The 15,102-nt window shown below is 41.0% G+C and overlaps 1 protein-coding gene across 1 annotated transcript; it reads right to left on the reverse strand.

The window, feature by feature from the left end:
* Positions 1-5,112: 5,112 nt before the first annotated feature.
* Positions 5,113-5,823, reverse strand: LOC105710517 (E3 ubiquitin-protein ligase RNF34-like). The gene has a single exon (XM_064380570.1). The coding sequence runs from the start codon at positions 5,821-5,823 to the stop codon at positions 5,113-5,115; it is 711 nt and encodes a 236-aa protein (XP_064236640.1).
* Positions 5,824-15,102: the final 9,279 nt, after the last annotated feature.

The following is a 15,102-nucleotide window of genomic DNA, read 5'->3' on the forward strand; positions in this document are numbered from 1 at the left end:
TGCACAGCAAAAGAAACAGTCATTAGAGTGAATCGGCAACCAACAGAATGGGAAAAAATTTTTGCAGTTTACCCATCTGACAAAGGGCCAATATCCAGAATTTACAAAGAACTAAAACAGATTTACAAGAAAAAAAAACAAACAAACCCATTCAAAAGTGGGCGAAGGATATGAAAATTCACTTTACAAAAGGAAACATATATGAGGTCAACAAACATATGAAAAAATGCTCATCATCACTGGTCATTAGAGAAATGCAAATCAAAACTACATTGAGATACCATCTCATGTCAGTTAGAATAGCGATCATTAAAAAATCTGGAGACAACAGATGCTGGAGAGGATGTGGAGAAATAGGAAGACTTTTACACTGTTGGCGGGAGTGTAAATTAGTTCAACCATTGTGGAAGACAGTGTAGTGATTCCTCAAGGACCTAGAAATAGAAATTCCATTTGATCCAGCAATCCCATTACTGGGTGTATACCCAAAGGATTATAAATCGTTCTACTATAAGGACACGTGCACACGAATGTTCATTGCAACACTGTTTACAATAGCAAAGACCTGGAACCAATCCAAATGGCCTTCGATGATAGACTGGACAGGGAAAATGTGGCACATATACACCATGGAATATTATGCAGCCAACAAAAATGATGAATTCATGTCCTTTGTAGGGACATGGATGAACCTGGAAACCATCATTCTCAGCAAACTGACACAAGAGCACAAAATCAAACACCACATGTTCTCACTCATAGGTGGGTGTTGAACAATGAGAACACATGGACACAGGTAGAGGAGCATCACACACTGGGGCCTGTGCAGGGGAAATAGGGGAGGGACAGCAGGGGGATTGGGGAGCTGGGGAGAGATAACATGGGGAGAAATGCCAGATATAGGTGAAGGGGTGGAAGTGTGTACCTATGCAACAATCTTACATGTTCTTCACATGTACCCCAAAACCTAAAATGCAATAAAAAATAAAAAGGGAAGGAAGAAAGAAACAAACAAACAAAAAAGAAATGCTTGTGATTTCTCAACATCGATTTTGTATCCCGAGACTTTGTTGAAGTTTCTTATCAGTTTAAGGAGATTTTGGGCTGAGATGATGGGTTCTTCTAAATATACAATTATGTCATCTGCAAATAGAGACATTTTGACTTCCTCTTTTCCTAATTGAATATGCTTTATTTCTTTTTCTTGCCTAATTGCTCTGGCTAGAACTTCCAATACTACCTTGAATAGGAGTGGTGACAGAGGGCATCCTTGTCTAGTGCCACATTTCAAAGAGAATGCTTCCAGTTTTTGCCCATTCAGCATGATATTGGCTGTGGGTTTGTCATAAATAGCTTTTGTTATTTTCAGATACATTCCATCAATACCTAGTTTATTGAGAGTTTTTAGCATAAAGCGCTGTTGAATTCTGTCGAAGGCCTTCTCTGCATCTGTTAAGATAATCATGTGGTTTTTGTCTTCGGTTCTGTTTCTGTGGTGGATTAAGTTTATAGACTTGTGTATGTTGAACCTGCCTTGCATCCCCAGAATGAAGCCTACTTGATTGCAATGGATAAGCTTTTTGATATGCTGTTGCAGTTGGTTTGCTAGTATTTTATTGACGATTTTTGCATCTATATTCATCATGGATATTGGCCTGAAGTTTTCCTTTTTTGTTGGGTCTCTGCTGGGTTTTGGTATCAGGATGATGTTGGCCTCATAAAATGATTTGGGAAGGATTCCCTCTTTTTGGACTGTTTGGAAGAGTTTCATAAGGAATGGTACCAGCTGCTCTTTGTATGTTTGGTAGGATTCAGCTGTGAACCCCTCTCAACCTGGACTTTTTTTATTGGTAGGCCATTGCTGCCTCAACTTCAGTCCTTGTTATTTGTCTATTCAAGATTTCAACTTCTTCCTGGTTTAGGCTTGGGAGGATGCAAGTGTCCAGGAATTTATCCATTTCTTCCAGATTTACTGGTTTATGTGCATAGAGTTGTTTGTAGTTATCTCTGATTGTAGTTTGTATTTCTGTGGAATCAGTGGTGATATCCCCTTTATTGTTTTTTATTGCATCTATTTGATTCTTCTCGCTTTTCTTTTTTATTAATCTGTCTAGTGGTCTGTGTATTTTGTTGACCTTTTCAAAAAACCAGCTCCTGCATTTATTGATTTTTTTGAAGGGTTTTTTTGTGTCTCTATCTCCTTCAGTTCTCTGATCTTAGTTATTTCTTGTCTTCTGTTAGGTTTTGAGTTTTTTTGATCTTGCTCCTCTAGCTCTTTCAATTTTGATGGTAGGGTGTCAATTTTAGATCTTTCATCACTTCTCATGTGGGCATTTATTGCTATAAATTTCCCTCTAGACACTGCTTTAAATGTGTCCCTGAGATTCTGGTATGTTGTGTCTTCATTATCGTTGGTTTCAAAGAACATCTTTATTTCTGCCTTCATTTCATTGTTTATCCAGTCAACATTCAGGAGCTAGTTGTTCAGTTTCCATGAAGCTGTACAGCTCTGAGTTAGTTTCTTAATTCTGAGTTCTAATTTGATTGCCCTGTGGTCTGAGAGACTGTTATGATTTCCGTTCTTTTGCATTTGCTGAGGAGTGATTTACTTCCAATTATGTGGTCAATTTTAGAATAGGTGTGATGTGGTGCTGAGAAGAATGTATATTCTGTGGATTTGGGGTGGAGATTTCTGTAAATGCCTATTAGGTCCACTTAGTCCAGATCTGAGTTCAAGTCCTGTACATCCTTGTTAATTTTCAGTCTCATTGATCTGTCTAATATTGACAGTGGAGTGTTAAAGTCTCCCACTACTATTGTGTGGGAATCTAAGTCTCTTTGTAGGTCATTAATAACTTGCTTTATGTACCTGGGTGCTCCTGTATTGAATGCCTATATGTTTAGGATCATTATTTCTTCTTGATGTATTGATCCTTTTACCATTATGTAATGCTCTTCTTTGTCTCTTTTGATCTTTGTTGGTTTAAAGTCCAGTTTATCAGAGACTAAGATTTCAACTCCTGCTTTTTTTTGGTCTCCATTTTCTTGATAAATATTCCTGCATCCCTTTATTTTGAGCCTATGTGTGTTCTTGCATGTGGGATAGGTTTCCTGACTACAGCACATCAATGGGTCTTGACTTTTTATCCAATTTTCCAGTCTGTGACTTTTGATTGGGCCGTTTAGCCCATTTACATTTAAAGTTAATGTTGTTATGTGTGAATTTGATCCTGCCATTTTGATGCTAGCTGGCTGTTTTGCCCATTAGCTGATGCATTTTTTTTTCATTGTGTCAATTGTCTTTACATTTGGTACATTTTTGGACTGACTGGTACTGGTTGTTTCTTTCTTTGTTTAGTGCTTCTTTCAGGAGCTCTTGTAAGTCAGGACTGGTGGTGACATAATCTCTCAGCAATTGCTTGTCCATAAAGGATTTTCTTTCTCCTTCGCTTATGAAGCTTAGTTTGGCTGGATATGAAATTCTGTGTTGAAAGTTCTTTTCTTTAAGGATGTTGAATATTGGCCCCCACTATCTTCTGGCTTGTAGAGTTTCTGCTGAGAGATCTGCTGTGAGTCTGATGGGCTTCCCTTTGTGGGTAACCCTATCTTTCTTTCTGGCTGCACGTAGCATTTTTTCCTTCATTTCAACCCTGGTGAACCTGACAATTATGTGCCTTGAGGTTGCTGTTCTCAAGGAGTATCTTTGTGGCGTTCTCTGTATTTCCTGGACTTGAATGGTGGACTGGTTTGCTAGGTTGGGGAAGTTCTCCTGGATAATAACCTGAAGAGTGTTTTCCAGCTTGGATTCATTCTCTCTGTCACATTCAGGTACACCTATCAAACATAGATTAGGTCTTTTCACATAATCCCATATTTCTTGGAGGCTTTGTTCATTTCTTTTCACTCTTTTTTCCCTATTCTTGCCTTTTTATTTCATTGAATTGATCTTCAATCTCTGATATCTTTTCTTCTGCTTGGTCAATTTGGCGAGTGAAACTTGTGTATGCTTCATGAAGTTCTCGTGCTGTGTTTTTCAGCTCCATCAAGTCATTTATATTCTTCTCTAAGCCGTTTATTCTAGTTAGCATCTCATCTAATCTTTTTTCTAGGTTCTTAGTTTCTTTGCATTGGGTTAGAACATGTTCTTTTAACACTGAGTAGTTTGTTATTACCCACCTTCTGAAGCTTGTTTCCATCAATTTATCAGATTCATTCTCTATCCATCTTTGATCCCTAGCTGGTGAGGAGTTTTGATCCCTTGGAGGAGGAGAGGCATTCTGGATTTTGGTGATTTCATCCTTTTTACACTGGTTTCCTCCCATCTTAGTGGAATTTTTTTTCTTTTAAAACTAATTTTATTCCTGAAGTTAAAATCAGCTAGTGGGTAGCACTGAAAATACACCTTCACTATACAAAACAGTGTAAACTGATTACACATTAATAAAGAATTTAGCACACACACTTCTAATAAAAGAAGCTAGATGCAGCCCTTGCTTATAAAAAGCTATACTTGAACAAAAATGGACATGTGTAGTCTAAGGCCCTGGCAGTCGACTATAGAATGTTGGTTGTTCCCAATTATGTTTAAATGCAGAAACAGCAACAATGTGGAAACTTACATTCATCAAATGTTAGCATTTAAAATATACATGACTAATAAAGTGAACATTCAGAGGAGCCCCTGCTCAGCATTTTCCATGTCGACCACTTGTGGACACTTATCTTATCCAAAGAAGACAGAAGTTTCAAACTTCTGAGTTTAAGGTAAAAATAGGATGAAGGGGAAATAAGAGAACAGGATAACTGTCCTCCAAAGACAGCAGTAGCTGATGCCCACATGGCACAAACAGGCTGACTTCAATGAGTGTTCATGGGATGTGTGATAAAGCCCAGCTGAGCCTGGGAAGCTCATGTGTCCACAGGCAGACAGGCTCATAGCATGGACCAAGGTTTCCACAACTCAGTATGGATCTTTCTGTCTCCACTTAGTAATGAAAATAATTTTTAAAAATAGCTTCAGCCTTTGAACAGTAACTTTCTAGTTCCTTCTGTGCATTGAAATGTTTGGGGTCAAGTTTGGGGGTGACTATCCTGTTGAGGGGAGCCTCAGTTTTAGGACCTGAACACATGCACAGTTTGCACCACATGCTGCTGGCAGATGGGACACTCACTCATGTGCTTGCCGCACTTGGTGCAGGTAACCATGTACCCACACTCCAGCAGGATACAGTCGATGACAGCCTCCATGCAGATGCAACACAGGCTGTCATCTTCCTCAACTTGCAGCTGCAGCCGCTTGCCATAGGACTTTTGGTTTTCTTCATTCTCTTTGTATAACCGGTTTGCTTTCCTTACTAGTTCCCATTTTTCACAGCAGCCAGAACAGTTGAAAAAATTCCGAGCTAGAATTTCCTTCAGCTGGTGCACGCTCATCCCTTCCACATCATCAAGGTTTGACAAGTCAGACAGCGAAGCTCTCACTCTCTTCTTGGAGAGCCCAGGGGTCCGATCAACCACATTTTCTTCTTCTTCATCGTCATCCTCATCGTCGTTGTCATTATCATCTGTGTTTGCTGAAGTGATTTCACTCTGTACCTTCTTTCTAAAGACTGAAAATGAAAGTCCACAGGCTTTACAAACTATGTTGGGCCCTTCCGTAGCTGCTGGTGGGTAGGTGGAAAAATCAGGGTTTGGTGTAAATCTGAATGGACTGGTGGCTCCTGCAAATCCTGACTGCTGGCCCCTGGCAGCTCCAGTTCCCATGACTTCATTCAGCAGCCCACAGCACGAAGCCCACATAGATGTGGCACCCACCTTCCTCATGCTTGGGTTTTGTTTTCTTTTTTAAAACAGTATACTTGATCCTTAGCACCACTCCCCAACCTTCATGGCCACAACTGCCTTGGCTTGGCCGGCTCTGCCAGGGAACTCAGCACCATAGCAGCTCCTCGCACTGCTGACCTTCTTTACTCTGGGCAGCGATTATGGTACCTCCCATCTAGTGGCTTTATATCTCTGTGGTCTTTGTAGTTGGTGACTTTCAGTTGGGGTCTCTGAATGGATGTTCTTTTTGTTGATGATGAAGTTATTTCTTTCTGTTTCTTAGTTTTCCTTCTAACAGTCAGGACCCTTTTTTGAAAGACTGCTGGAGGTCCACTCCAGACCCTGCTTGCCTGGGGATAACCCACAGGGGCTGCAGAACAGTAAGGGTTGCTTCCAGTTTCTTCTTCTGTTATCTTCATCCCAGAAGGCTACCTGCCAGATGTCAGCCTGAGCTCTTCTTTATAAAGTGTCTCTTTGGGAATATGGGGGTCAGGGAGCTGCTTGAGGAGACAGTCTGTTCTGTATAGGAGCTCAAGTGCTGTGATGGGAGCTCCATTGTTCAGTGAAGAGATGCTGGGCAGGTACTTTTAAGTCTGCTGCAGCAGAACTCATAACCACCTCTTGTCCCAGGTGCTCTGTCCTAGGATGTTTGGCTTTATTTATAAATTCCTGTCATGCTGCTGCCTGTTTTCATAGCTGCCCTGCCCTGCACAGAGTAGTCTAGTCACAGTCTGCCAGCAGAGGCATTGCTGAACTGCTGCAGGCTCTGTCCAGCTGCTGTGTGAACTGCCTCAGTAGTGGCAGACTGCCTAGGTAGTGGTGGTTGCCCTTCCCCTGACTGAGCTGAACTGTCCCACCTCTAGCTGCACTTGCTGTGAAACTCTCAATCCAGAACATTTCAGATTGCTTGTTTAGTGGGCGTGTTACCCACAGAGGCAGATTGCCTGGCTCCCTGTCTCTGCCCTCTCCCTTTCAGTTGAATGGGTGGCTCTGTCTCCCAGGCATTCCAGGCATCAGTTGAAATGGCTGCCCAAATTTGTTTGTTTCTATGTGCCAACCTAGTACTGGCTGAAACCACCATGCTGAAAACCTGTGGCACTTTCGGCACTTTTCAGCCTGGGAATCTCCTGGTCTGTGGGCTGTGAAAATTTTTTCTGGAAATGCAGTGGGCACTCACCCTCTGCATTATTCTTGCTGGGAACTGCACTATGGAACTGTTCCTATTTGGCCATCTTGGGTCCTCCCTTTCTAATGTTTATATAATGATATTTATGTCTGTGTGTATGTATCCATACATGTATTAAGGAAAAACCTTTGTTTTCATATTTTCCTCATCATCTTGTAATAAAACATAAAATGTCATAACAAGAGTTCCCTTTTATTAAACATGGTATTTAGGTTACAATATATCAAAGAGAAGAGTGCATATCATGCATTCAGTTTGAATCTTTTTCTGAGGAAAGGGTCAGTGTGTTTTTAGTTGGATGCAAGATAGTTGTATAATCTTTGCAAACATGACTTTATGGTTGCTTTTATTTGGAAACTAACTAACTACGGTTTAAGAAAACATTAATGGATGCCAAGTTCACAAGCATGGACTGGGATAATGGCTCTTATGTGTTAATTTCACTAAACCATAGTGCCTAGTTATTTAATCAAACACTAAATTTATATGTTGCTATGATGGTGTTTTGCAGTTGTGATTAAAATCTGATGTCAGTTGATTTTACAAAAATGGAATCACCCTAAAAAATGTGGGTGACACTTTTTGAATCAGCTGAAGGCCTGGGCAAAATGTGAGGCTTCCCAGAAAAGAAAAATTCTGCCTCAAGGTGTTAGCAGCAACTACAGTTTAGGGTTCCAGTCTGCCAAACTGGTCTACAAATTTTAGACTGAAGACTGCAACATTGTGACTTTCCAACCTGCCAACCTGCTAAGGTGTAATTTGTGGTATCAGTAATGTAAAATGAGAGGTGGAAAAAGATATTAAAAAGCAGAGTTTTCATGTTAATTTCAATTCAAGACTGTTATAACTGTATTGTTTTATACAATATCATAGTAATGACAAAGAAAATATACATAAACTATGCACAAAAGAAAATGAGAGGGCAATAAAAACATGCCACTAGAAAAAAATTGACTAAACACAAAGGAAGGTTAGAACTAAGGAGATGAGGGATGAAACAGCTACAAGACATACATAAAACCAACATCACAATTACAGAAATAAATCCTTCCTTATCAATAATTACTTTAAATGTAAAATGATTAAACTCCCCAATCAGAACTCAGAGGTTATCACAATGGATAGAATAAAAAGAATCTAATCATATCCTCACTACAAGATACTCACTGTGACTCTAAGGACACATAGAAGTTGAAATTGGAGGGATAGAAAAGGATATTCATGAAACTAATAACTAAGAATTTTTTATGATCTCTCATAGGGGTCTATGTGTTGGCTGGACTCAGATGATGGCATGGGAGATTTACATGGTTCAGGGATTGAAGTGGAGGGAAACAGATGCAAGCAAGGTGGTTAATACCAGTGTCCAGAACTGACACAACCAGGCTTCTGCCATATTTTGCAGATAGCAAATCTACTCATGTTAAAGAGGGTAGAGAGACCTTACCTCTTGATGAGGGAGTGGTTGGTCAAACTAAAAAAACCAAGTGTGATGAAAGATATTTTTGCAGCCATCTTTGGAAAATACATTCAATCTAAAACATCCCATCTGTCATAAAGGAATAACATCATCATGCCTTACACCTCAAGTCAAAGTTCTGTGATTTTATAGGTTGGAAAATATTGCTCAGAGTTGCAAAGAAAATAAGCACTTAAATGAATATTTCTCAACAAGGCAAATTTACTTCTGCAGAAGGGTGCTACTCACACTCTTGGTTGCTTAGAGTGCACACTGGACAAAGGAGAGCAGGGGTTTTTATCCCTAATGCAGTCACTACTTCTGTGTCCTTTCCCATTGGCTGGGATTGGACTGCACAATCTAAGTTGACCCCGATTGGATATTGTTTATCAATTTCCAAATAAGGGAGGTACAGGTTGGTTTCAGAAGTGGTGAAGAGAGACATGTTTAAGCATGTCCAGGCATGTCCAGAGATGGCAAAGGAAGGAAAGATTACTCACAGGGTCAGGAACAAAAAAGTAAGTAGAGAGACATGTTTTTCTACAGATTGGGACTGGTGGGAAGAGTTGTTGACCAAGCAGATGATGAAGGTGAGAGATGAGGAGGTACAAGGACAAGGAACTTGCTTTGGAGAACAGAGAACAAAAAGGTAAATCTTTTGAAGAGGAACTATTTGTTCCTAACATACAGTATCCTGGGGAAGGATCATGCCTTAGGAAGTAGGTGTGGAATTGAAACTCTAAATAAGGTAATCATCTACAGCCACGATTTTACTTTATTTTGATAAAATTTTGTGTCATTTTTGGTAAAATAGGGGCTCACAAATCTCTCTTCAGGGATCTCTCCAGTGGTGGAGATGATATGCTTCCCTCCTCCACAGTTCTGCCTTACAGATAAGTGGATCTATGTCTCAGTTTCAATTCTTTAAAACACCAGAGACTTGGATGCATGTATGCCACAAAATGGTGAAAGAATGCTGTCTGTCACTTTCCCTTCTCTCACTCACTGCACTGTGAAAAAGAACCTGCTCTATCTTGACCTCTTGAAAGGGGAGGAGGATCACACTCCTGCATAACTTTCAAGCTTGCAGAGCTAAACCTGCTGCCCAAACAGCATTGTTCATTGTAAAGACTAAACCCTACACCAAGAGCTCTCCCTTCATCCACCATGGCAGGGACTGAATCCCATGAAAAGGCCCAGAGAAATCCTGGCTCAAAAGGTCCATTGTCATGTCCCTTCCATCTAAATAAAGCCAACATATTCATCACAATATGGGATATTGATAAGGATATAAAAATAATTACCACAAAAAGTTGACACATACATTCTTTTTATATATCAACATTTTTTGTTCTGCAAATATAAAGAAAAGAACCCTGCACAGCATTAAAAGTTTTTCCCCTTGGAGAGAATCCTATTCCCAGTTGAAAAGCTGGGACCAGAATCACTAGAATGGAGCAAGACTTTCAGGAATGACACAGCACTAGGTCTTGGGGCAGCCAGAGTTAGGGAGGGCTCACATTCTGGGTGATACCAACTTTTGACTCTCTTTTTTTTTTGTTCTCATTGCAAGAACAAAATTTCACAGTGTCAAGAGACAGAGTCAAGCCCAAGAGATTTACTCCTTTTTATTCTTTAGAAATTGCAAACTCAAGAATAATCCAGATCGTTATGGGCCAAATTCTATCCCTGCAAATTGAGAAGTTGATGTCCTAAACCCCAGTAACTGAGAAGATGACTGCATTTGGAGAGATCTTTAAGGTGGTCATTAAGGTAAAATGAGATCATATGAGTGGGCCCAAATTCAATGTGGCTGGTGTCCTTATAAGAAAAGAAGACTAGGAAACAGACAGATAGTGAGGAATAACCATGTGAAGACCTAGGAAGAAGACATCTACAAGCCAAGGAAAGAAGCCTCAGAAGACATGTGCACTGCCAACACCATCATCTTGGACTTCCAGCCTCCAGAACTGTGACACTGTGATACGATAAATTTATGGTTTTTTTGTTGTTTGTTTTGTTTTTTTGTTGTTGTTGTTTTTGAGACAAAGTCTTGCTCTGTCAAGCAGGCTGGAGTGCAATGGCACAATCTTGGCTCAAGGCAACCTCCACCTCCCAGGATCAAGTGAGTCTCCTGCCTAAGCCTCCTGAGTAGCTGGGACTACAAACATGCACCACCACACTCTGCTAATTTTTGTATTTTTAGTGGAGATGGGGTTTCACCATGTTGGCCAAGATGATCTCAATCTCTTGCCTCGTGATCCACCCATGTCAGCCTCCTAAAGTGCTTGGATTACAGGCATGAGCCACCGTGTCTGGCAATTTCTGTTGCTTAAGTCACCCAGTGTGTGGTAATTTGTTATGGCTTCCCTAACAAATTAAACCACATATATTATCCTGCCTAGTATCTGGATATGGAATTTTTCCAGGGTATGAATTATTTGGGTTTTCTAAGAATTTAATGAATCAACTAAAAATTGACAATCATAGGTGATAAAAGGTCATTTCCAAGCCACTTTGGGTCCCATGGTCACCACTCAAAAAAGTGGAGATGTCCCCATTTCTTTTCAGATTTTCTCAGAATGAAGCTTGTGGTTCCAATCTGATATATAATCACAAGCTGTATTTAAGTTTCTTAAGATGCTGAAGAGCAAGTTTTCCCCCTAGTTTTCTAGAAATTATGAGAAATAATTATTTTGTAATTGTTACTAAAGTAAAAGGGGATTTTTACTCAGGGCTTTGTAAGTATTGTGTATTTTCTACCTGCTTTTAAGAGTCATGCTTCTTAAAATCCTAAAAGCTAATGACTTCACTTTCATGTTTCTCTCTGCATTTACTCCTTGGTACTGGAGAGATCCTCACTGCATCTCAGTAAGGATGAGTTATGTTCTCATTTATTCTCACTAGAATGGATATGTTTATCCATGACTCACAGATGAATTAAAAAGCACCAGGATTTAAAACATTCTCCTGAGGTCACAGCCATTAAGTGGTGGAGCAGTGACAAGCACATGGCACCCTTGATCTAGTCCAGTACTCTGGGTGCCACCAGAATTGGAGAAGAATTGCAACCCTTGATTTTTATAACTTTGGATATTTTCTCTTTCTTTCTTTCTTTTTCTTCTTTCTTTTTTTCTTTCTTTCTTTTTCTTCCTTTCTTTTTTTCTTTTTTCTTGAGACAAGGTCTCACTCTGTCACACAGGCTGGAGTATAGCAATACAATCTCAGCTGACTGTAACCTCCACCTTCCAGATTCAAGTGATCCTCATGCCTCAGCCTCCTGAGTAGCTGGGACTACAGGTGAATGTCACCATACCTGGCTAATTTTTGTACTTTTAGTAGAGATGGGGTTTTTCCATGTTGGCCAGGCTGGTCTTGAACTCCTGACCACAGGTTATCCTCCCATCTTAGCCTTCCAAAATGCTGGGATTACAGGTGTAAGCCACCACATCCAACCATTTCATTATTTTCTTAACTAGATAAGGAAAATGCACGGTGAAAATAAAGGGCAAAAGCCCTAAGCCCTTGCCTTCACTTTACTGGGCTGGAGGATGGAGAGAGAGAGGCTGCCACTGATTCTCTAAATTTCAGCTCCCGTTATTGGCCACTCAACTAAGGGCAGGAAGCTTATCTTCTGTACTTGAGGCATCAAGGCAAAGATGACAGAGTCCCATAACTACCATGAAAGAGAAAAGGTTCCCTCCTGCCTAATAAATCATGTACCAGTTTTCTCATTGCATGTGCTTTCCTGCACACATAACTATTTATCCTTACTTCAAGTACCAGCTGTCACAGGGCAAATATAGCAACAGCAGAAAGGAATTGCTACTGAGCCTGATGCCCTGGTGGAAGCTCTGAATGGAGACTTTATTTCACACTTGGTGCCTCTGAGTCAGTGCAGAGTTTTGCCTGACTCCACTCTGGCTCCAATTTGATCAAGGTCTACATACTCTGGGACCTCTCCAGCTCCTCATCAGACATGACAAAGAATTCCATGTCCAACTCCTGAGGTCTCTGATGGGAGTGAGAGGCAGCTCCTAATGGAGGGGAGATTTGAGGAGACCAAAGCCTCATAGACTTCATTACTGTTGGGCCACTTGGCTTCAGTTCCCTGACAACAATGGATCCATGGGCCTGAATACACCTCTGACATTCATGTTTTTTGGGGGGTGGCTTCCACAAGTGAGATGGAGAGAAAGGACACAGGGATTCAAAATCTCTGACTACCCAGTGACCTCCCCTCACTTCCGCTCAGAGGCAACATGGCCATTTCACTAAATCCCTGAGAACGTGGTCAATATAAGTAACGGAGAGAGTTTCATGAAAGGGTGGCTGGTGCCTTCTAGACCCTTTGTCTACATCTTCTGGGTTTTCTATAACATGAAATGTCCCAGAGACAGTCAAATTCTAATCTTGGATCCTCAAAGCAAAATATGTGAGGCTTTTAGCCATGGTCAAAGGAACAAGGGCTTTGAGAGACCAAGAAACCTTCTAAATATTGGGATGCTTTACTACTGAATCCTGAACCATGAATCCTGAATCCTGGAAGTCAGTTTCTGGCCAGGGAGGCCAGTATCATTATATCTGGTCTGCCTCTGTGAGGTCTCTTGTCCCTCTGCCCTTCACATCTTTCTACTCTCATTAATCCCAGAATAGATAGGAACATTCTGCCTTCATTGATGCCTTTTGCTATAAATTTCAGTGGCAATTGATTGAATTAATAAATGAAAGCATTAATAAAAGATGAGTTTTAAAGAATGGCAGTTAACATGGGTTTAGAGTGAATAAATGGATCAAGTAATGAACTTTGAGAAAATGCATGTAAAATTTATCTTAATTCCCATTGGTAATATTAACTTGACTGTGGAATTAAAAAATGATTCTAAAATAAAGCAAAAAAGTGCAATCACAAATGTGTGAATGCACAGAAGTGTGAACGAAAGGCAGTTCACACAAGAAAAAAGGTGTGCACATGAAGAAATTCTTCATTCCAGGGTGTTTTGTTTTTCTTTCTTTTTTAAAACTGAAAAGTAATATCACCAAAATTAAAAGCAAAAGGGTGGCTTTGCAGACAATGAGACACATTTGTAGAAAGCGAGCATTGGAGATTAGGAAACTTGCTTATCCTGAATCTATTTTTAACTTTGAAAATTGTTGCTGGATCTCTCACAGGAACATGCTGGCTGAGATTCCCATTAAATTTTCTCTATCCATGAGAATCCTGCTGTATATGACTCAATATGGCTCAGCCTCTGACTCTCCTCAGAGCAGCCATCAGCACTCATGAACCCTTACTCAGGACCTAATGAGAAAGTCACCTTGAGATTCTGGGCCCAGGGCTTCAACCAGCAGAGATTATGCTGATTTGACTGTGGAAATGAGAGGACCAAAGTTAGATCCAGGATGCATCCCTTATACTGAGATGGGTAAAAATGGGTATATGGTGGGAATCCCTTCACAGAACTGGCACAATGGAAGCTGCTCTGGGCCCTGTGGTAGGGTCAGGATTTTCACCTGAAGGTCCAGGCTCCTTTCATTCTCTTCTCAGAACCACCTTCCAAGCTCATCCTAACCATTGTGGGAACCATTGCTGGCTTAGCACTACTTCCTGCTCTGGTCTTGGAGCTGTGATGTGCAAGAAGTTCTCAGGTATGGAAGAGGCTGGAGAGATGGCTTTATCCCTTCTCACCTGTAGAGATCCCACTGTTTTGTGGGAGACTTGCTGAGTCCCTTCTTCCTGTTCCTGCTGGAACTGGGGATGGTGAACCCAGTCAAGCCACAAGCCCTGAGAGGGAGCCAGGCAGACTGACAAGGAGGGCACTGCCTGCCAAGTGGCCAATGGCCCCAATCAGAAGAGGTGAAGGGTGACAGAGGAGGCTGCTGGGAACCAGAAGCTTGGCAGCCAGGAAGGCTGAGAAAGTGCAGGCTGACAGTAGAGGCTGGAGGCTGGAGACCCTGGGAGTCAGCTGTGCTGCTTTCTCTGAGCCCTAGGTGCAAGGGAGGGTCCTTTACACCAGGGAGCTTCAGGTCTCATGGTCATTTCTGGGCTCTGTACCCCCCTGATCTTCCATGAGGATTTTAAACATCAGGATAAGTTATCCAGGACCCCAGGAATCTGATTCTCACATAACCTAAATTACATTTAACAAAAATATCATCCTTCTATTTTGTTTATTCCTTACAAGACATAAAATATTAAACCAAACTTTTGTGCAGTATTAACTAATATGTAGGTACCAGGTATGTGTGAACAGATCCTCCTAGTTATTTATATGGAGGAAGGTAGGGGTCCAGCCCCATTCACAGATGAGAACAGCAGGATAACAACACTCAGGATCATGATACTGGATGCCCTGAACCCTGAAGGAAAGAACTTTGCTGCAAACAGACATCCAGGAGACTGATTGCAGGGTCCTCCACTGTCTTTTCCTCCTGTCCTGGGTCCTGGGTTTAATGGTTTAATTTCCTAATCTCAGCTAGTAGCAATATATTAACCAGGTATTCATTGACCTTTGGGCCTCCCTCTACCATGGCACCTAACAGGGTCTTCTCTCCTCATAAGAACATCAGGAGGGGTCTACTCTATAAAAACCAGCACGGAAGGGGCAGTGGGGCAGCTCATCTCTAACCCCTG

This window comes from Aotus nancymaae, unplaced genomic scaffold (genome assembly GCF_030222135.1).
Source record: "Aotus nancymaae isolate 86718 unplaced genomic scaffold, 86718_ANA_hifiasm-v0.15.2.pri h1tg000027l, whole genome shotgun sequence".
NCBI classification, from domain to species: domain Eukaryota; kingdom Metazoa; phylum Chordata; class Mammalia; order Primates; family Aotidae; genus Aotus; species Aotus nancymaae.

Bases quoted from the DNA above. Each gene is read 5' to 3' on its own strand.
- LOC105710517 (XM_064380570.1), bottom strand. From the start codon at position 5,823: ATGAGGAAGGTGGGTGCCACATCTATGTGGGCTTCGTGCTGTGGGCTG.